The sequence below is a fragment of the Rutilus rutilus genome (genome assembly GCF_951802725.1).
Source record: "Rutilus rutilus genome assembly, chromosome: 16".
Lineage (NCBI taxonomy): Eukaryota > Metazoa > Chordata > Actinopteri > Cypriniformes > Leuciscidae > Rutilus > Rutilus rutilus.
In genome coordinates, this window is record NC_140224.1 from 5,390,200 (window position 1) to 5,413,874 (window position 23,675).

Consider the following 23,675-nt stretch of genomic DNA (forward strand, 5'->3'; position numbering starts at 1 on the left):
TTGGTTTAAAAATTTAATTAAAATAAAAAAAAATCTAGTTCTCATGATGACATTATTGTATAGACTTTAATACATGTCTGATCAGTACACCTATCAGACATATTTCTATTTATTTTACAGGGCATTTTGTTCAGAGCAGCGCTTTCATTCTGTAATCAGCGAATAATCCTGCCATCTGTCTGATCAAATGCACAAAGATTTGGACACACCCACTCCTATTCCTCATTATTATTATTTAAGAATTATCATCAGAATTGTGAGCAAAAATGTCAACCAATCAAACCTTTTAAATCTGTTATAAAACACCAGCTTTCATTTAATATTGTATACAAAACCAAGAATGCAAGCATGTCTTTAGATTTTTAGGGTCACGAGAGATATCAATTCAGTGCCAATGTACTTTTCGACTGCATATTTTCCACGTAATTGCACAACTGTACTTTCTGGTTATACTTTGAAAATATTCCAAAACAATTTGGACCATTTTTCATAAAAAGTTAGACATTTTTACTTTTCTAGAAAGTTCCAGGCTGGAAATACCCTGCTGTTTTGCGGCCTAAACCGAAGACGAATAGATCATAAAATGTAAAGCAACAGAAATAATACACAATAACAGCAAAAAGGGGAAGTGTAATGAAGTCATGGTCAAAAGTTCAAGGAAAAGAACAAACCTTTGCATAAAGTCATTTAGGGAAGAAAGTTCTGATGAAGCCAAAGAGAGAGAGACAAAGATCTGACTTGATTAATTCTCCCGTCACAAAGTGAAATCTGACTTTGAGCAAAGTGCAAACCCAGAGGAAAGAAAAAAAGGATATTTTATTTGAGACAAAGTAGTTGTTGACGGTTTTATTTGTTTGTCAAATACAGGGATAGTCCATGTACAGAAGAACCGGGGGATTTTTGTCAAGAGCTGTACAATATTTACACAAAGGCTTTACTTTTGAAAGAAGCACAGTATTAGATTGTTCCAAAATAATACTCAGAATACAGACAAAAGACAAACAAATAAAAACAAATTTCCATTTTAAATAGTACTAATACATAATCCCTCCCTAATGGGAATCAGATGCTTCACTCTCACTTTCAACGCCATTTGATTTTTTTTCTTCTGTAGAATGCACTGCAATAATACCGTTTGCGTAGCTTGAAATAGTTTGTTCTTTCTTTTTCTCTTCCGTAACAGATAAAAACGATAAGACATTTTCCATTGTATCCACCCACCTTCGATGAGCAAAAAGGAAGACAGCTCAGAATGTGGCAATAAGATCCATTTATAACATCTGAACAAACATTATTTTAACCGTTATGAAGCATTACTTGTTTGTATAGTATGTGCGAAGTCCTGTTAAAAATGTCTTTATAAATAATAAAAATGCATTACTTTAGCTCACTTGTTTCACGCGTGTAGACTAAAGCGTTGAATGTCATCACATGTCGTTGCACGCATCTTCCCATGTCCGCTTTCCGATCCGCACTCGTTTATAAAACAGAACCTTCACTCTCTCTCGCTCTCGTTTCAGGAAAAAAAAGCCAGAATAAAACCGCTATAGTCTTAAAAAATTATTTGTGTAAAATTCAGTAACAGACTTGCTCCTAGTGTCGACACGAAGCGAACTCCTCCTGTCAGTTATTTCCCACGGTGAATCAGTCAATTCAAAAAGTATAAAGACTCCACACAGTATATTCCTCGGTTCTGTGTACCGTTTCCTTGGGATTCAGTGAATTCAGTAAGGTCAGCCCATTTCAGGCGCTCTCAGTTTAGTCATATCCGTTCGTCCGAGGTCTCAGGAGGGATCCTGCACCGGGGTCCGCGGCCTCGGTGACGTTTGTGAAGAGTTAATCGAGTTATTGGTTATCGTCATCGCCCGGTCCTCTTCTGTCGCCGCTGCGTAAGAGCCGTTTAAAAGAGAATTTCTGTAAAGCCGAAGAGGAGGGAAGGGGAGCTAGGCAACAGTAAATCCAGCTTCTTTGTACATTGAGGCCTCCTCGATTTGCCCCTCCCTCTCAAGCTTTGGTGCTGAGGGCCATCAGCTCTAAGAAGGAGTTGAAGAGCGTCTCCAGCCAGCTCTGATTGGCCATGCACTGCTGAACAACCTCCTCTTGTCCAGGATCTTCTGAAGCCTGCTCTATAGTGTTCGTCTGCAAGAAAAGACGGGAGGGTTTTAATAGTGCGCTCACGTATGCGTTTGTTTACTCCAGCTGCTTTTGGGAAATGTAGTTCTTACCTCTTTCTTGCAGTGTAAGAAGGTATGATATTTATAATGATGCAGTGAGTGGTAGAGACTGTAGATTCGACATGTGTCTGTTGACAACTTGAGGTCCTGGAGGAGACAGGGATGGTGACATGTTAGAATCTGAATTCTATTACAGTTTCTACATTGTTCCTATTGGTTATGAAGGCTGCCAGTTAGTGCTGCACGATTAATCATATCGCAATCGCGATGTCAAGCCTGTGCGATTATAGTGCGACTGGTTGCCCATTTTCTACACCGCAAATAAAACGACCAGTCAGTTTCAGTAGGCAGTGGCACGTGTGGCGCGTATGCTCACGTCGTGAGTTTTCCCAGTGTTTAGCGCGGAGAACAGGTGAAGATGGACGCCGAGAAGACAGAAAACCTCCACCTCTGTTATATGGCCATATTTTGGCTATAAGATAACCGACACTGAGCAGAGAGAGCAGGGCTGCCAACTCTCACTCATTCAGCGTGAGACTCACGCAATTGACACTTTTCACACGCTCTCACGCCACACATCCATTTTCTCAAAGAGCAGCAAAGAGGACACTGACACCGACAGACTAGACATCCAGGTTACTCTTGATATGAAACTAATTCTCAGCTCTCAGATTCTGTCAATTTTATTACGAAATTCAAACAATAGCGTTTTGGCGCTTGTAAATGTGACGTGACAGACCGTGGTTGTAAACCGAACATCTCTTAGCCTACTCTTTATCTAGTTAATAGTAAATAAGCACGAATGAACAATAGGTGTGTTGAAAGATACAGTACAACTTGCCGAAATGTTTATGCCTCGTTCATAATATCAATCAATAAAACAGCTGGAGAACAATGTGTCACATAACGTTACATTGACCTCAGGAAAGCCATTTGATGATAGCACGTCAGTTGGCTAGAAAAATGATATAAAGAGAGGAGTATTTTGCTAAATATGTGCACTATATTAAATATTTTTTATATTTTTACTTATTAAAATATTGTAACGTTGTTATTATAGCCTAGTAAAAACCACAATATATTTAAACATTAAAAATGCAAATGCAAAAATGAACATGCATCTACTGTTAGCCTACCTAATATTTATCCAAATGAATCAATATTGAATCAAGTTCGGAATCAAATCGAAATCGTGAAATTTGTGTCAAGCAATAATAAAAACAGTAGCCAACAAGTCATTGTACCATGTAAACACTGTAACATGTTGTCACTAAACTTGACCAAGTTCTGTTTAGTTAACAAATGCTTTGACAATCACAATACACTTACACCAAATGTTCTTATTTATTGTTCTATTTATTTTATACTATTGTACTATTGAGACAATAACAAGTTTGCAGTAATGCAGAGATGTCATTATTTAATTTTGAAAAAATATCATTTTAATTTGAAAAAACTTGTTGTTGTAAGTTTGAGTTGAGAAATACACATTTCAGCACTATCACTACTCTGTGTTCGCATTTTCCTTGAGAACCAAGCAAGTTGACTCATGAAACCATTTGTTTATTATATCGCAATCGCATATCGCAATGGCAATCGCAATATTGACCTCAATAATCGCAATATGACATTTTCCCCAAACCGAGCAGCCCTACTGCCAATGGATTTAAAGTGTTAAAGAGGCCATATTACACCCTTTTATAAAGTCTTGATTTTGTTTTCGGGCTCTGCTAGAATAGGTTTTAATGCTTGAATGTTCAAAAACACAATTTTTCACATATTCTCCATTGTTGCAGCTCCTCTCTTCCCAGTCTGTCAGTAACGCTCCGTTTAGTTCTCTATAAAGCCCCTTCTTCCGAAAAGCACACTGTGCTCTAATTAGTCGAATGGATCAGTGTGTTGTGATTGGTCAAGCGCTTCGAGCGTGTTTGGGAATGTCACGCCCTTCATAGCCGCAAGTTTAAACACACTACTAACTAACTCAACCAGGCCCCGCCCCTTTGTTTTGGAGAATAAAGACATTTCCTTGGGAATTATTTAAATGACATATGTTCGTTTCCAGAAGAAAACTCAACACTACAATCGAGGCGTTTCAGGGAGTTCAGAAGATTCCCTTTGGAATGGAATATTGTGAGATATTATTACTGTTAAAATAACTTGATTTCTTTTTCAATATATTTAAAAATGTTATTTATTCCTGTGATGCAAAGCTGAATTTTCAGCATCATCACTCCAGTCTTCAGTGTCACATGATCCTTCAGAAATCATTCTAATATGATGATTTGATGCTCAAGAAACATTTCTTATTATAATCAATGTTGAAAACCGTTGTGCTGCTTCATATTTTTGTTGAAACTGTGATGCATTTTTTTCAGGATTCTTTATTAAAAAGATCTAACATTAAAAATGGACAAATGTACAATAAAAACTTAATCCCTCCTTGCTAAAAAAAGGAAGCATTAATTAGTTAATTTTAAAAAATCTAAATTTTGAATGGTATATTATTCTATCCATCTATCTATCTATCTATCTATCTATCTATCTATCTATCTACACACACACAAATTGACAGCTCTATTAATTCAATTTAAAAAGGGGGAGTGTTCACAGTGAAAGAATCACCTGTGGTTTGGAAACACTCTTTTTGATGCGGTTCAGTGTTTTGCGGTTGTAGCATTCCCCACTCAGTCTGACCCTCACCGCACCCGAGTCCAGGGGCTCCGCCGTAATCTGAGGGAACGTGTGAAGAGCTTCCTGTGGAGCAGGAACAGAGGGACATTCAGAGAAGAGTGGGTTTTACGGGGTTCACACAAGATACTTAAAGTGCTTGAATTTAGCTTTCAGAAATGTCAGTTCTGGAATACCTGGAAAATGGGCTTGTTTTGTAGAAGAGAGCTTGAAGTTTAAAGAGAATGTGTAGGTGTTTTAAACGCACAAGAAACAAATATATGTTTTGGAAAAAGTATTTAAAGTCTCATATTCCCCTGCACCTGGTGTTTAAGCGGGTTAACCTCAAAGAACTCAGAATTACAGTAACACAACGTGGATGATTGAAATCCAATCACAGTACGTCACAGACTGCCCAACGTAAACGAGTATTTTATTCTGTAGATGCTTCAGGGCTCAAGCTCTGTTCAGAGTCAGGTGAGTTTAATGCTTTACAGTGCAGTTTTTGCACATTTAAGATTTTATTTCTGGAATTATAAAATGCGAGTCTCTTTCTGCTTTCAAAATACAGCAGCAACGTGCTATACATAATGCAAACAGTGACTAAACCAAAGGAATAAAGTCTCTAAACAGTCATTTCTAAAAGGCAAGTTATTCAGCATAATGAATTAGCAGTAGAATCCTATTATTTTAGGAGTTTTCCAGTTTCTCATCATGTCATTACAAGACTGCCACCTACAGGCTGTATTTGTTTCATTTGTATTATAGGAATTAATATGCAAGCACATTATGTAGACATTTTACTTTTATATTTATTTTCTACCCTAACCTTTTCTATTTCTAACATTTATATTCTACCCTTAGTCTGAATTATTTTTGTATATTATATCCTGTTTATGTTCTATAAAGGATGAAAAGAATGTGAGAAATAAAAAGTCATTTAAGAAAAACCTATTGTATGAAGTCCTTGAAGAAAATTGGTGTTGGAAGCATTGTTTGAAAGTCCTTGATGAGGCCTGTGTCTAAGGGGCATGAAAGACTACCGAAGCGATCAAATAAAAGAATCAAGCAAGCACAAATACAAAGGTGAATTACCTGGTGCTGGGCGTTCATATTGACTCTTTTCAAAAGCTTCCTCTTCTGCTCACTGAGAAGGCTGTCGATCTTGCGCATTGGAGGAAGATACAGCTCATCTGAAACGGCCAATAACATAAGGAGAAGGGTGAATTTCATCTCATGTTTTGAAAACGACAGCGCAGCAGTTTTTCTGGGAGGTAATCATATTAATTTACCTTCTGTGTCCTCTAGAGCCTGAATCATGTCCGGGTCGAGTGCCGTACTGACCAGCATCTCCACGTAGCTCCGGTACATCTCACGCATTCCACGTGTGTTCAGGCCAGCTTTTACTGACACTGCTGGACAGAGACATGTCAACATATATTCACTATCATAACTGTACATTGCCTCCTAATTTATGTCACATGTCCTCATTTGTTACGTCTAAAAATGGTTATTTTGCATTTGAATAATGTCACAATGCAAAAAAAAAAATCTTAATGTTACAATTTATAGGCTTTTCTTTTCTAAATAAAATATCATTTCCTATTTTTTTTCTTTTGATTTTAGAGTTAAACATGATGTATGACATACCTTTAATAATAGGGGTGTAACGATACATTGTTATACCGCAATATAAAAACGTGACGATATGTATCGTCGATGTAAGCGATATGATTTGTGATAGAGTTAGTTTTATCCAAGTTTATAGTATTTATATTTTTGATTTTATCATTTTTATTACAAATTACAAATTTGTGTGCATAAATAAAAAAACAGACTCAAGAAAACGATTGTGATTGTTAATGTGTCACGTTAGAAACATACGCTGCACATTTCGGCTAATGCATGCCATACACGTTTACTCAATGTATACTCACTTTCATCCTCGCTTGCTGAGGAGTCTGATTCTGATGATGAGGGCACTTCCTTCAGCCACTTCCTGCGCTTCTTGGGCGGAGGCTTTGCTGGCTGAGGCTTAGCAGAGCGTTCAGTCTTCCTCTCCTGTCCAGCGCTCCTCTTCTCCTCCTTCACCTTCCCTCGTTCTGTCAACGCTGCCCGTTTCTCAGGTTTCGAAGGCGGCGGAGGTGAAGCTTTTTTCTCTTTTTCCCTCTCTTTCTTTTCTTCCCTGGTTTTAAGCAATTTTTCTCTGTCCCGCAGTTCTTTTGGCCGAATGTTGTTTTTCTCTCTGCTTTCACGTGGTTCCTTTATCTTCTCTCTGTCTTTCTCAACCCTCTCTAAAGGAGTCTGGTTATTGGGGGGCGGGGCTAACTTCGGGACTGGTTGAGACTGCCTCCTAAATAGCAAAAAACAACAGGATGGTTGCAAAAACATGCCACATTGAAATGACCTGCTGTGATCTAGATCATTATGACACCATTTTTAAGCAGGTCAACAGTGCACCACAAAACATGTTAAATACCCTACCCTAGTAAATAATGTAACTGTTAAGGGCTGTTAACTATTACAACTATATTAGCATTAAGCATCCACTGCAGTGATGGCGTCTGTAGCTTTAAATGCTCAAGTCGGGTGGATTTTGATTGGCTAGCAATGATTTTATCGTTCATCAGCTAGATTTGAAATCCTTCTAAAGGTGATCCCAATGATATTGTACCACTGCGTTACTGTTATAGTAGTGTGGACTTTCCTCCTCTCATAGAATTAAAACTTTATAGTTATTGTCCTTTTGTAAACAGCCCTTTACACTGCAACTTTTATACTGACATGTGTAGATGTGTGCGAAACCTGAAAAATGCAACAAGGCACATGCAAATGTAATGTTTGCGTAATATCCTGTCAACTAACAATGACTTCATCTTATGAGATATATGTGTCTAGTATGCGTCTATGACATCTCACAATCTTGTGAGTGAAGTTAAAGAACTGGTGGAAAAAATGTAAATACTAGTGTTGAAGGATTAGCTGAAAGGAGTTAAGTCACTCAATATGAATAAAGCTTATTTGAATCTCTTCTAGATCACTAAACATGATGCTTTTGTACCTAGGTACTCTGTCTGAAACAAGTTTCCTTAGGAGATGCCTTCACACTTGTCTGTGAAGTCATTGACTTGACTGGGCAGCAAGACAGATAAAGGGGTCAAAATACCTCAGGTTGACAGAAGGTCTGTGCCAGGGCTTACAGGAACAGACCCTCACGTAGTCTTTTTTGTTGATGTTTTCCAGAAACTTCACATACAGCCGCTGGTAGCGCTTTTTAGCATCCCCAAAGAAACCAAGATACTAGGAGGAAGTAGAGAAATAAGGGAGAAGGGGACAAAAGAACAGACAAAATTTAGAAACATAGTGACACAACTTAAAATGCAGCTTATACAAAACAGAATCACCCATAACTTAATGTGCTGATGAATATTGTACTATTCAATATGCAATTATGCATACTTTCCCTTCAATTGATTTTTACAATTTCTGATGAAAAAGTGATGCTTACTGCCACAATTCTAAGTTGTTCTGAAAGGTTGCCATGATGGTGCTTTGCAGTTACTAAATTAGTTTGAGTAGTAGTTTAATAGGGTGTTATGCAGGTGAATGGGATTATTTAGCCTGTTTTATCCGATAAAAATTGAAAGTGATATTTCTAAAAACCTTGGCTAAATACAAGTAATAATAACAGTGCCATGGTAAACAGCACTAATATATAAGAATCATAATCAGATGTAGTAAACAAAGTAGAAATGGCTGAAAATTAGTGTGCTGCTTTCTACAAATGATGTGATGGGTCATGACTCACATTACTAGTGGCACAAAACTGTCTCTGTCCATCCTTAATCTCAGGGGAAAACTTCTGCAGCAAAGCTTTCTGTACACGCCAAATTGGAGGGGGCTCTCGTCCTGTCTGCAGGGCCAACTAGTGAGAGATGAGATTATCACAAAATTAAACCTACCTAGTTGTCACATTATATTTCTGCACATTTGCATTATACATAAAAAAAAAAAAACAGAAACAGATTGCCGTACCTTCAGACACTTGATGTCCTCAATCCGCACCACAAACTCATCCCTCTCTCTGAAAATGCCCTCGCCTCCACTCTCACTCTCATCCTCATCAGTCTCTCCAACAATGGCAGCACCGCTCTGTTTCTGTGCCAAGTGCAACGGTAGAATCTGAGGCACAGCTGGCTCTTCAGGGGAGGCGGGCTCTGCAATGGACTCCTGTACTGGAGGAGGACTGGGAGAAGGTGGGCTAGAGGATAGAGTGGGCTCTACAGGAGGAGGAGGAGGAGAGAGGACAGGAACAGTGGAAGCCACAGGACTGGGTGGAGGTGAGGACTCTTGTGGTGGAGATTTCTGAGAGGCGGAAGGATTGTCCTCCTGTGGAGGAGGGGGAGATGGGAGGGGGAGGGGAGGAAGAGGTGATGGCGAGGAGGCGGAGGAGGGAGCAGGGGATGATGGGGAAACTGGTGGGAGAGAAGGGGGAGCCTGGGCTTCAATGGCTTCTTGAGGCGAGTCTGCAAGAGAGAAGGGTACTCTTAAATTTTCAACCACCTATAGTTTCAACAATACAACAGCAAACAAGTGTTCAACTGTGTCTTAATAATGCCCTATTTTAAATAAGCAAAGGTGTGTGGAGGTGTTTTCTAAGCTGCTTAATTCATACCACTTTCCAAAAATGATCCTCACCTCCAAATTTTGGGACACTTGGCAGCTCCATGTCTGGGACTTTCTCCTTCTCTTCCAGGTCTTGCTCCACTACCTCATCTACATCCTTCTCTTTTTCTTCCATTTCTTCCTCCTGCTCTTCTTTTTGCAATCTTGCAGGCTCAATAGAGTGGGTATGGGCGTGTGAGGGAAGGTGTGTATGCATTGGTGGTTGAGGGCTGAGGTCGGGTGGCTGCTGTGTTGGTGTAAGTTGTTCAGGAGGAGGTGGAGGAGGGGGTGGAGGAAGTGAAGAAGGCTGCATTGAGGTGATTTGAGGAGTGTCATACAAAGCAGAGATAGCGGAGGAGATGCTCTTTTGCAGGTCCTGGTTCTTTCCAACGGAGTCCTCCTCATCGGATGAGAAGGAAGGCAAAGTCTCAAGGTTCCTTTTCAGCTCTTCATCCAAGCGCTTGCATGGGCTAGGACAGCCACCCAAAGACAGTCCCCCATCACTTTCCCCATCTCCATATCCAGATACAGCCGCAGCGGCTGGCGGGGGTGGAGGTTGAGGGGATAATGGGCGAATGCCTCCACTTTTCCCAGGAGATGAATCTTCATTTCCACCGCTGTCAGCTGAGCCCGTTGACATTCCAGATGGCCTTTTTCCAGACTTGAGAAAATCTAGAAATGAGGCAACAAAGCCAGTCTTCTCCGACTCTTTATCTTCCAACTAAACATGAAAGGACAAAATTTGTGATTAGATTAAAATGTAAAAATATGCTCACAAACACTACTGTGGAATCTACACAACATTCTAGGGCTGCACGATTAATCAAAATAAAACCGAAATTGCGATTTGCCTTAGTGCAATAATGAAATCATAAAGACTATGATTTTTGATTAAATAAATATTATTATTTTTATTTTTAAATACTGTGGTTTTAATTTTTTTATAAACTAAATAGTGTATTACAATAGTAATCTTTTTTATTTTGTTTAATATTTCTATTTAGTAAAAATAAATAGTAAAAATTATTAATAATAATCATAATTAGGGGTGGGCAATATGACCAAAATCATATAGTATGTAATCTTAATTACTTAATCTTATAAAAAAACGTATTTTATTTCACGATAACGATGTATATCACAACATAGTTAAATACATTCTTATTACAGTTATTCGTATTACAGTTACAAAAGTTATTCAGTCAAGAGCAGTGAGACATGCTCTCTTTTTTTGACAGCAGGTCAATTTGGATGCTGATACTTTTAAGACCGACTGCACGGATCCATTGTACTTTTGTGTTTTCTCTCTCTACATGTTCACTTTGACACATAGGTATGTGTATTTAACCGTTCAAGCCAATTTAAGTGTTAAAAAACTTCTCACACGCTTTTAAGCAGCAGTTTCATGTCTCTCTGCACAAACATACTGAAATGAGTTGTCGTTAGCTATTTATTCCGCTTCAACGGTTTACAATACATTTTTAAACCGGTTTAAAAAAAAAAACTTTTTTAAATGGCATTGTAAACCATAAGCTTTCATGACCGCGCAGTACAGCATCGTCACGTGACGTGAGCGTAACCGCAATAGAGACGATAGTCCAAAATCTCTACCGATTTATCAGATCTACCAGTATATCAGCCATCCCTAATCATAATCATATTTATTATTATTAGTCATATTGATGTAAAAGCACAACATTTTGGGCCAAAATGTGCAGCCCTAAGTAGGCACAACAAACCTGGTGTTCTTTATCTTTTTTTTTTAAATTGTATTGTAAATTGTATTGTAAATTTTTTTTTAAATTGTATTTTAAAAATCGCAATTTTAACTACAAAAATCACAATTCGATTTTTCAGGCCTACTATATTTGCATACCTCTTGGGATCTGGACTTCTTGTCTTGAGGTCTGTTCATGTCAGGCACTCCAGGTGTCCCAGGGCTTAATCCCAAAGAAGGAGCGGAACCAAGAGAACCATCTGAGAGAGCCGGATCAGTGCCTGATAAGGAGTCTGTCCGCAACAAGGCATCAGAAGATGACATGCTTCCAATAGGAAGTTTAATCTAAAAGAGGAAGATAAGACGTTATAGAAAATCTCCTGGAAAGTGATGAAATGAACATACAAAATTAAATATCCAATGTTATACAATGCTATACAAAAATGATTTCTGATAACTGATATATTTATTCATCTGTAATGACTACCAAAGTTGTAAGTGTCATTTTAGACAAGTTTCAATTTTAACAGCTTACCTTGATGGGTTTGATTGGCTCCTGATGCTGCGTCTGCTGTTGTGATTGGTGATGCATTTGCTGTTGCATGTGCTGCTGATACATCTGATTTGGATCTTTATTGGCTATCTCCATGTCCATCATGGATTCATCCCGTCTACCTCTGCCTCTGCCTCTTCCTCTGCCTCTGCCTCTTTCAGGAACATATCCTGTTCCGTACTCTCCCATCATACCCCTAGAGTGGTGAGGTTCTGGCAATGGGCGTATACGTGGTCGCCCACGTGGCCTTGGAGGTCCATCTCGTTTGGGTTTTGTGGGCTTTCTGCCTCTTTTTTTCGGTCCATCCTGTGGCAACAACTGAGGAGGGGGACCAAGGGATGAGTATCCAAAATCTAGATCACCCATTAAAGGGCTTAAAGTTCCCCCTCCCACTCCACTTGATTTGCGACAACTGGACACAAGGTCTGGTATCAGATCAGGAAGTCGGCTTCGGCTGTTGAGGCGAATGTCAGCTGGGACGTCAGCCTTATCCTCATCATCCTCAAATTCATACTCCTGTGCATAGCTCTTCTTGGGCAAGGAGTTTGGATCAGGTCTCTCCTTCAACAGATGGAAGGAACTGGATTTCAGAAGCTTCTTTGGGCGAGAGGAACAGAAAATTGGAGAGGTAAGACCCCCGGATCCAGACCCAGATCCCCCAGTACTTCCTATTTTGGCACCAGATCCTTCCCCGACAGTTCCAGTTGTCCCCATTCCAAGGCTGGCTGGCTGAGATTGGATTAGTCCAAGCTGCTCTGTGTTGACAGTAGATGGGAGCTCATGAGTCTTCAATGAGTCAAGATCTAAATGCATGGTTCCATTATCAGTTTCTGAAAGATCATGGCAATACTGGCCATACCCCTGGTCACTATGATGGCCAAGCATATCATAACTTGGACCTGTATTGTCTCCTCCTCCAGGTGTAGTTTTAATTCCTTCCATTCCTTCCTGCACTGTTTGGCCAGGTGCAACCCCATCTTGACCCTGCCCAGTTCCTCCTGAGCAACTGGATTTGTATTCCTCTGGGCAGAACATATCCTCCATTCCAGGAAAGAACGAGCGGTCCTCATCTGGGAGAAGAGAATCGGGAAAGCAGATGGATGTTAAAGGAACAAACCTCTGGCTCTGTTGGCTTTGATTTTGGTTTTGATTCGATTTTGCGGCTGGATTTCTGGTGTCAAAGTGAGGCTCTCCTTGATGGTCAAGTTGGGCTTGAGGAATCTGGGAGGCATGAGAGGGATGAGACTGCTCTTGTTGCTGAGAAGCTGCAGAGGAGGCCTGTTGAGGAAGATGATGATGGCTCTGTTGATTAGTATGGGAGGGGTGAGGGTGTTGATGGTGGGAGTTAGGATGTTGAGGACCTTGTGATGCTTGTTGCTGTTGGTGGTGATGGTGGGATAGGTGGTGTCCATGTGAGGTTGTTGATAAACTCATGTCTGGCTCAGGAAGATATGAGTGTAACTCCGAGGCATGGTGCTGCGTTGGGTGGTGAGATGAAAGTCTTTGCTGTTCCTGTGACTGGCGTCTTTCTACACTTCCTGCTGTTGCTGCTCCAGAATTCCCCCTGCTTCCTTCACCCCCTGTCCTCTCATCCACCATTGCCCCCTCTTGGCTAGATGTCCGAGAGAGGGAATGCTCTAGCATGTCTAGTGAAGACACTGTGTTAGACTTAGGGCGGCTCTGGTCTTGCTGCTGAGAACCATGACCATAGTGACCAGCTGCTTCCAAAGCTTGGGATTGAAGCTGGAGTTGGAGCTGGGATGTCTGAGACTGGGAATGGGTCTCTGATGACACAACTCCCCCAGTGGCTTCCATTAGGGCCTGCTGGCTTACAGAATGCTGCTGTTGCTGAGGGTCTATTTTGCTGCGAGTATGGGACAGCACAGACTGCAGCAAATGAGAAGGTTGGCGAGACTGGTCAGTGGGAGAGTCCATAAGTGACTGTGACTGAGAATGATGCTGTTGCTGCTGTGGTTGTTGTTGATGTTGTGAATGCGACTGATGATGTTGAGTTTGCTGTTGATGTGTCTGTTGATGCTGATGGTGATGTTGCTGCACATCAGGTGTCTTACGCATGTAAGCCATATCTCCTGAATCTTGAGGCTTTTTCTGAAGATCCATGTGTGGGTGAGAGTGTAGGTGTGGGTGCGTTGGTGTATGTGGAGTGTGTTGATGGTGGGAGGTGGAGTGTTGAGGAATGGAGTGTTGGGAATACGGGTCACCCCGTCCATAGTGCACCACTGATCCCAAAGAATCATGATGATGGTGAGGATGGGAATGTGTTTGTTCTGAACTCCCTCGTCCTCCATCACTTACAGTTCTGTTGCTCTTCTGCTGTGGTTGTTGTTGATGTTGTTGTTGTTGTTGTTTATGCTGCTGTTGATGTTGTTGCTGTTGCTGTTGTTGGTGCTGTTTCTTTAGGGACATCTCCAATTGACTGTCCAGTCCAGCTCCACTCCCGGTGCCAGTGACGGCAGCATTAGAGGTGGCACTATGTGTTCGAATAACACTTTGTAGGTGGTACCGCTCTTCTGAGCTTTTGCTCATCTCATAATCAAGCCCCTTATTTTTATCCTGAGCTGGAAGGACTGGAGGCTGCTGGGTGGGCTGTGAGGAATGATGGCTTTGAGGAGTATGGTGATGTGATGCTTGAGGAGTAGGACTCTGGGCTTGAAGAAGGTGTTGGATGAGGAAATCATCATCAACATCATCGTCCTGTTGTGGCCTAGACTCTGTTACACCAAGTATGCTGTTATCAGACTTTGTTTTAGGAGGAACAGATGAGTGGTAGGGTTGTGATCGAGGTCCTCTTGTGTCTGGGTACCCTTGTGGGGAAGGCAAAAACGAAGGTGAGAGAACAGACGATAAATATTTGTTGGATCCTGCTCCAACAGGCGACTGAGCAGGTCGTGAAGGTGCAGGAGAATGCAGACCTGGGCGGATGATTCCAGAATTGCCAGATGGAGATGGGCTGGAATCAGGGATGTGGTAAGATCCACCACCACTTCCTCCACCTCCCACGCTACCACTGCCTCCAGTTCCTGTGCTGCTTCCACTACTACTACCACCAGTTGTTCCACCACTTGCTCCTGACCGTAGAAGGGCAGGAGAGTGTCCTGATGCACCATAACCCATTGATGGACTTCCAGCACCTCCTAGGGATGGTGGCAGAGACCCATAACCTGAATCAGTCCCATATACTGAATCTGCTGAAAACGATTGACTTCCCAAATTCCCATATCCTTTAGCAACTCCAGAGGTCCTAGCTGAAGGAAGATCATGAGTCTGTGGAGAACTGAAGCCCCCATATGACTGGGAAAGGTGTGATGGGGGAGGCTGATTTGGAGAGAAAGACTGAGGTTGAGGTGGGGTCTGGCCAGTTAGACCACTCGATGACTTGACTGGAGCCACTGGGGATCCATAACCCGAGAGGCACGACTTGGGAAGGGTTTGCTGGGTGGAGTTAGAAGAGCTCTGGGAAGGTTGGGAATGTGACTGGGGTGGAGGAGGTACAGTCTGAGTTGGTGGCTGTTGCCGAGAGGATGCAGAGGCTGAAGTGGAGGCTGGAATGGAATTAGACTGACGAGCACTAGCAGACGCAGTGGAGGAGGAAGAGGATGAAGATGAGGATGAAGCAGAAGAGGCAGAGGGTGGTGTGTGGGGGGTTCTGGAAGAGGATGCAGATCCAGAAGAGGAGTAGCCACTGCTGGAGCTGCTCTTTGTCCCCTTTCCAGCACCACCAGAGGATGTGGATGATGAGGACCCATAAGAAGGTTGGATTATTGGTCTGTACTGTTCAGTCCTGGGGGAGGGTTTATGATCTGAGGAAGGACTGTGTTCACCAAGAGGACTGCACGAGAGGCCAGCATGGCGAGAATGAGTGGCTTGCTGATATCCTGATACCCCACAGCTGAGGTAGTGCTGCAGGGGGTGAGGGGTGGATGGGGGTGCTTGTGCCGGAGAGGGACGTTGGTAGTGTTTAATTACACTGTCTTGTCTTGATACTGTCCGCTCTTGGGATGATGGCTGAGGTGGAGCAGGGGTAGAGGAAAACACAGAGGCACTGTACAATTGGGAGGACTGGTCTTGAAGTTGAGAGGACAACAAGTTAAACTGATGAGACGGTATATGGCGGGCAGAAACTGAGGCTGCAGAGGAGGCTTGAGCAGATGTGACCCCACTCACAGAAGGATCATGACTTCCACGGTAAGCCGCAGCTGCACCCTGTGATGACAACAGGCGGTCAAAGCCCAGGCTCGACTGAGAAGGCGTCTTGATGTGGAGTAAAGGATCATGGGGTGACAGGAGGCCATTGGAGGTAGGACTGAAAGTGGCCGTGTCCTGTAAGGACACACCAGGGAAGGAGCGCCCTGAGAATGACGCTGGGTGTTGATAGGCAGACAAAGCAGAAGAGGATGGAAAGGATCCAGATCCAGGAAGAGCACCAGAGATGAAGAGCTCTGCAGGGGCAGGTGTGTGCATGGCTAGAATGTGGAGAAAAGACACAAAGAAAAGATAAAAGCTAAGGCTAAGACAATGGCTATGAACACTGAGTTATTACAAGAGAGCAAATTCATATTTTTTATTCGTTGTTATAGCAACAGTGATGACAATGCTGGATGACTGCACTTACAGTTTACCAGAATTTCCACCATATACTCGAGGAAGTGACTGTGCATTCTTGATGTAATTTTGATCAAATATGTTATTTCAGTTTGTTGTACATTATTCAAATAGAAGAACCACCCATGCAAACCCCATACAACTCAGTAAGCTCAGCTTACCAGTCTGCCATGATGGAGTGCGAAACTGTGATAGGAGGGATGAGGCAGAGGGAGGTGGCTGTGGACCCCGGGACTCTAGTGCAGATATAAGGTTCATAACCGATGGATCTGGGCCTGATGGACTTGCGTGGTGGAGCCCAGCATCAAAAAGTCCAGAAAGGCCTATGAGAAACATGGAAAAACAATGATGTAATAATAACATTTTGGTAAATATATTACTTCCACACACACAAAAAAACATACTTTTTATTGGTGATATCAAAAGTACTGGTCCTTTGATACCCAGCAAATTCTAGAATAAAAATTAAAATCTAACAATACCAGTCTCTCTAAATTTGGTACCCATATCTTTTCACATGATCAAATTCACTTCTTGGTCAAAATACTTCGGCAGGGTATTGATGTAAACACAGTCAATTAGGTCTTTAAGGGGACATGGATCAAGAAATAATTTTTTTCTTGATCTTTTGACATGTAAGAACTCATTGTACTCATCCTTGTTAGTCCAAAAACAGCTTTTACTGAAACCAAGGTCCGAAAACGACTCATTTCAGATTTTGTCACATTATGACATGATAGTATGACGAAAGACCGCCTCTGCAGAATCAAATCAATGCCTACTTCTACATCATTTTCTACATCTTTGGCCCCGCCCGCTGACACAATAGTGAGATGAGAAAGAGAGAAGAGAGATACAGGATCACTGAACTAAAAATAACATTACCTTCCAATGGATCCTAATGCTAGTAAAGTGGTTAATTATTTTCAACTATGTGGATGTCTCAGTAGAGAGTTATTTGTTTGTTCGGTATATTTCACTGTGGATTCTTTGGTAAATCAGTCGCAATTTCGGTGCAAGCTTTACAAACAGACTTTTACTGTAAGATATGAACACGACAGTAATGCCACAACATGTAAGTATCCATGTTAATTCTAATGCCTTATCTGTGATCAGTGATTTCTGAATGATTCATGTACAATCAGATGTTCTTTGTCCCCAAATAGTTTTTTGCTGGTTATGCATCAGTAAATCAAGCCAGTGACTAAACGGTCAACTTCACATGGTTTCTTTTCGTAACATGAAAACAATCTGTCATTTTAATTGTGATTAAAATAGTTCTGGACTCTCACCAAAACTCCCGTTATATATCAATGGCACCGGTTACACTGCATAATGAATATTTTATTTACATTGTGTTTGCACTGCCTGGTAATAACCCTCTGTCGATCCGACCGTCTGTGGACAGGGATACAAAATAGCGGAAGTATAATCTGTAGTTTTCACGAAAGTTCTGGAGCTGTCAAAAGTACATTGCATGTGATAACTTTTTTATTGAAAACTTGATCCTGCTGTTAGAATCCTTAGAAATGCAACAACAAAAAAACCTACAACTTTATTTCCATTTATTATTATTACATTGATTTACTTGTTTTCAATAACTATTTGATTACAGGAATATTTCACTTTTTAAATTATTTTGCTGGTATTTTTGGATGATATTAGAATTGACTACTGAAATTTGGTATTGTGTATGTGACAGGCCTTGTATTGACAAATGCATTCTTTGCTGCAAACCAATCATGGTAGTCAAGGAAGAGAAAATGTGATAAGCTCTATAAAAAAGACTATTGGGCACATTGCACTTCAAAACCTCAGGAATGCAGTGCACCCTCTTATGCAAGAGTGTTCACATCACAGCCATCAAAAAATAACTACTTAAATACACGTGTAAAAACAATGTCTGGCCTTGATGTGATCAACAATTGTGATCAGTTGATAAAAGCGTTTCCCATACATTGATTTAGCCACAATATCAACATTGACCGCCACAAATAGATTTCAGTGCTTCCCATTCATTGACTATTTGATATTGATATTTAAACGTCTCATAATAACATAAAAGGTCTTTAATGTCCTGTTTTGGACCATTGCTGTCAAACTAATTAAAATCGAATGCGCGATAAGGCTTTGTGTCCTTATCAAAATACTGTTTGTGCTGCGCAAAGAGAAGTACGCACTTCACTCATGCGTTTAGCTCCGCATCTCAGTTCACAGTGAATGAATGCAGTGAACTCTTTCTGTGCATGTGCTGAGTTTAGCATGCATTTGGGAACGCAGTTACACAATATTTTCACATTTGCAAAGTTGGCGATTACAGCATTTCACTAGATTTGTAACGAGATGCATTTGTAAACTTGGTTACCCGTCAAAATAAAAGCTCTTGCATGGGGTTTATCTCTTGCATGTACAGAAATTACAAAAACTAATTCTGAAAGTTTAATTTATTTTTCAGTGCATTTGTTTTACAATATCTATACAAAGTTTACAAAGGCTATATTAGGGCTGGGCGATATGGGCCAAAAAATCATATCTCGGTATTTTTTGGTTAAATGGCGATATATAGCATATTGTTTCAAAAAAATATATCGATATATCGTACAAACTCGATATACCACCCAGCCCTAGGCTATATTACTGTCATATGAATAATATTATAATAATATTAGTAGTAGTAGTAGTAGTAGTAGTATGTACTGTAATGTAGATTGAGACACTATCAAAACTAAAAAGAGGTTTGAGTCCATACACTTTTCTTTGTTTAATTTGCACACTAAATATGGGTTGGAGATCTAAATTTTGAACTCTCAAAGTGCACCAGATTTATGAATTTAACTTTAAAACTGTACAAAATGTTCTTCTGGATCCCCCCTAGAGGGTCCGAGGTCCGCCCACCACAGTTTCACAAAATCCCGTGGGAAACACTGTGAAATTATCATATATCAATTACTGTATCATTAAATGATCAGCATACATCATAAATAAAATTTAGCTATTCCATTTTCCACATGTGCTGTAGAGCTTTACATGTCAACATGATACAATGAACCCAAATGAGATATTGAGTCAAAGTAGTGTCACTCACCTAGGCTTCTTCCAGCTGCACCCCAAGCCCCACCCTGGCCAGATCCACCAGGATGGTGATTGGTAGCATAACCCTGCAGGGGATGGGGAGTGGCATAGGCTTGGCGATGAAGAAGTTCAGACTCCGGGTGTGATGATCTAGAGCTGCCGTACACCAAGCTGACAAGACCAGAAATCACCAGTGATTTTAGCATTAATAAACAATGATACTTAAACAAGGTTAAAACCATAGTAAATAAATAGCAAATAATCTCTTTGTACACTATTCCTAAACAAGTATATCTAGCAATAACTAGGAAGCAATTTTGTAAAGGGTAGGGTACTTTCCTGTTATATAACTTTTAATTCAACTCCCATTAAGTTTGCTTAAATTGCTAATATGGTTGTGCGATTAATTGTAATTTGATTTTGGCTTCCCAACAATAAAAACAAGAAAATCAAGGTCAAGCGATTATTGTGGCGCTGCCGCATTCCGTCCCACGCACCTTCCTTTCCTTCAAAGCGGCGCGCCAAATAAATGCTGTCTGTTGCTAAACTGCGGGACGTGTTTGATATTAAACAGTGTTAAAAGCGTTTTGAGCCGCAAAAGAGACACTGGTCCCCAGGCGGCTTTCTGTGCGCCCCAAGTCGGAGCTGGACGCAGATAGGCAAAGCATACACACAAAAATCTCAAAATGCATTTTTAGAGAGTATTCACTTGTAAACACAGTCGGTTGTCTTAAAGGGATAGTTCACCCAAAAAGTCATCATTTACACACCCTCATGTTCCAAACCTGTATGAGTTTCTTTCTTCTGTTGAACACAATAGAAGATATTTTGAAGAATGCTGGTAATCAAACAGTTGACAGTAGCCATTGACTTCCATAGTAGGGAAAAAAATGGTTACCGTCAACTGTCTGGTTACCATCATTCTTTAAAATATCTTCTTTTGTGTTCAACAGAAGAAAGAAACTCATACAGGAACATTTTGAGGGTGAGTAGATGATGACAAAAATTTTGGGTTAAGTAAACATACACATTAGAGAAAAAAAAAAAGCGTGTAACACTATACTGTGCATTATGCAATCTCTTAAAATGACAGCAGCCTAATATACCTGCAGCAGTCTGTTATTAATTATAATCAAACAAGAAATGACAAAGGAAAATCACTCACTGATCTTAACTGAATAACTTAAAAAGCTTTAATAAGGATTAATCTGTATTTAATGTGTACAGTAAGCCTATGCAGTGTTATTTTACACTTGATTATTCACTTTCTTTGTTGTGGGCTATTACTTATCTGAATGCCACTGTTATTACATCTTCCTGAAAAACCTAAAACACTGTTTGCTTAATTTGTATTTCATTCTGTTGTATTTATTTGTCTGTTGTTTGTAATTAGATTATTTGTTCTTATTGTATAGCAAGTGTTTTACTTGTCTTATGTAATTACTTTTTGAGGTCCTTTTTCTTACATTAGTTATTAACCAAGTATTAGTTTTTGCTGAAGAATCGATAATTGTGAAATTTCAATGATATTTTAAAATTAAGACTTGATCATATCGCCCACCAACAATCGTGTTAAATAGTGATTTCACTAACCAAAAATAATCGTGATTATGATTTTTGCCATAATCGAAATTAACAAACCTAATTGCTAATTAGAACAAAATTCATACATTTGAATAATTAATCATTTAAAACTAATAATCTGTTAAGAAAAACACAATTGTATATATGCCTTAATTAGACAACAGGTTACTTTTGAAAGACCTGAACATCTATGTCAAAAGCAAATCATAGCAATAAAATGTGTTAAGTGCATTACTAAATAAGTGGCCTTTATTACGGTTTCTGTTGTTTTTCATTGCTTGCTTTTTTTTTTCAGGTAAAAAAATTATAATAATAGTTATCCCGCTTTTTTAATACTATTAAAATGTTTTGATGCCTAAATTCAATTGTAACATTTACATTTTATTTTTTCCACATCTTCCATTACGTATGATTATTTTTAATATTGGTGCACCCCTAATATTTATATGTTTGGGGCAGTAGAAACACACTTATCTTATCCATATATATCCTTATCTAGCAGAAACCACAGCAATTTCACTTAGAATCTCATTCAGAACTTGTATATTAAGATAACAAGTTTCTGTAAGGCACCTGGACAGATAATTTATACATAAAAACAAAACCAGATAAATCTCATATCTTAATTTGAGCTATACCTGCTCTCCTCTAGTACAATAATATTTTTAGTTTTAACCATGTTCTATTGTGAATTATTTAATTTTCATTAACATTATTGGCTTGTATCTTTTCTGTCTCTGTAATCTGTGTAGTGATGCTTTGGCATTATCGATGTAAAACAATCATGCGAATAAACTATTTTGAAATTAAAATAATGATACGCCTTAGTGATTATACCATTTTTATTTTATTTTTTTTCCCCAAAATAAACCTTTTTATTTATGCAATGGTTTTTTGTTGGCTGGAATTAACGTCCTAATCTGTGACAGTAAGCATAGCATTGGATGCTAACTCGTTAGCACCGCAGGTCGCTCCCATCTTCCGAAGAACGAGCGCGAGAGCTAGCGTGTGCATATCTTTACAAACGATATAGATTGCTTTATTTTCACCGCCCTAACGTAAAGATCAATTTTTATATAACATTTTCTAGCTCGAATCAATAGTAGGCCCACATGCGACAACAGCAAGAAGAGGTTAGCTAACGTCAGCTGAATGGGAGGTTTGACTGTGGCTCCTCATCATCAGAGGCCGCGTAGTATTGTTTCCACGATTTATAAAACAACGAGGCATTATTGAACACGCGGTTAGAGCAATATGATATGAATATACACATGCATTTCCATTGCAACTGTAACGTTTGATTTTGAGACGGTGTATTTTTAATCAATGTTGCAAATTAAAGAGCGCAGGTAAACTGCAGCATCTCCGATCGCTGTACTTCGCCTTCTTTTTAGCGACCCCGCTCTCAATAGACTTGACCCGAGCCCCTCATTGATTGGGGATGCTGCTAAATGAATCTACGATGGGATCTGTAATAAAATCGTTCGGGCAGACTTCACCCCGCCCCCCACCTTTTTTCTTCCCTCTCCTCCCCAAACCGCACATTACTCCATCAATCACACTTGAATTTCCAAAGACGCAATCCCTCGCTTATTTGAATAACAATAGCTACACTAATACCTTATGACATCCTACGCAAATGCATCGTCAGAGTCAGATGCAAATGCATAGGTTTTCACAGTCTGTTTAGTGCCAAACAGCGTACACCATTCTGTGTTTTCAGCATGGCTGCATGCTTACCTTGCTTTGGCTGATCTCTCGTAGCTCCATCCGGCTCCGGCGCCCAAATCACCGAACCCAGCGCCCGGGTAATTTCTATCCATTGCTTCGCAATACGCGCGGCTGGATGCGAGCGAACGATTTCGGTGCAAAACTATTTTTTGCACGGCAAGATCGCGGTCCTGTTGTCAGTTTTTAATCATTCTTCCTGGTGAGAGACGACTAAGTCCACAAGAGTGAAAAATAGCATATTGAAAAGGGAGAGGGAAATGGAGGGGAGGAGATGAGTGCGTGCGTGATAGAGGGGGTGTTCACCGACCACCTCCAACGAAATAACTCACCTCTTTTTCAGTCTTTTCTCATTTAAAATCAGACCAAGTAATGCCATGCTCCTGACGGGATGCGAATCATTCGGTTTGACCTGGTTACCGATAAATTACCGATGGACGCATATGACCGTATACGTCCTTTCCCTTGTTTCTCCTCCCCTTTCTCCACTTACTTTAGTTGTATTAAATATGCATTAACCAAGCAAGGGGCATATCGGCCTTTAAACAACTCCTACATTGCATGCAACTATATTGCGAGCGAATTCGGAGGAATATCAAATGCAGCCTTTAAATTCCACCCACAATGTTGTTGTGAGCTAGCTGTTAGCCCTGTCGACGCATCAAAATAAGATGGAGTTGCTGCTATTATTTTCAGTAAATCCCGTTCCCTTCACGAGTTTTGTGTTGCATTCGACTTCGACGACATACAAAAAACTGACGCTGCGTGGTAATTCCGCACAGTTCACTTGAAAGCCGAGCTCGAGGCCTGCGTTTTCATAATATTAGTCATTTTCCCTCGAAGACGCCATTTTTGAAGGCGGCTGTTTCTCTCCCTTCTCCCTCCCCTCTCT

The 23,675-nt window shown here is 40.3% G+C and overlaps 1 protein-coding gene across 2 annotated transcripts; it reads right to left on the bottom strand.

The window, feature by feature from the left end:
* Positions 1-831: 831 nt before the first annotated feature.
* Positions 832-23,675, bottom strand: prr12a (proline rich 12a). Of its 2 annotated transcripts, none has more exons than XM_084434774.1 (15): positions 22,796-23,675; positions 19,485-19,642; positions 16,561-16,722; positions 11,759-16,260; positions 11,383-11,568; positions 9,540-10,227; positions 8,877-9,367; positions 8,650-8,766; positions 8,008-8,141; positions 6,779-7,194; positions 6,134-6,253; positions 5,937-6,034; positions 4,797-4,928; positions 2,226-2,321; positions 832-2,139 (listed from the first exon to the last, which is right to left on the bottom strand). In XM_084434774.1, exons 1-15 carry the CDS (start codon positions 22,876-22,878, stop codon positions 2,005-2,007), a joined length of 7,518 nt encoding a protein of 2,505 aa, XP_084290900.1. In that variant the 5' UTR covers positions 22,879-23,675; the 3' UTR covers positions 832-2,004. The 2 variants fall into 2 exon arrangements, with proteins under 2 accessions (XP_084290900.1, XP_084290899.1); XM_084434773.1 differs by having other exon boundaries at positions 6,134-6,256.

Bases quoted from the DNA above. Each gene is read 5' to 3' on its own strand.
- prr12a (XM_084434773.1), bottom strand. From the start codon at position 22,878: ATGGATAGAAATTACCCGGGCGCTGGGTTCGGTGATTTGGGCGCCGGA. The intron at 11,569-11,758 runs GTAAGCTGTTAA...TTCCTCTTTTAG, and splicing joins AGCCAATCAAACCCATCAAG to ATTAAACTTCCTATTGGAAG. The intron at 8,767-8,876 runs GTACGGCAATCT...ATCTCTCACTAG, and splicing joins AGGACATCAAGTGTCTGAAG to TTGGCCCTGCAGACAGGACG.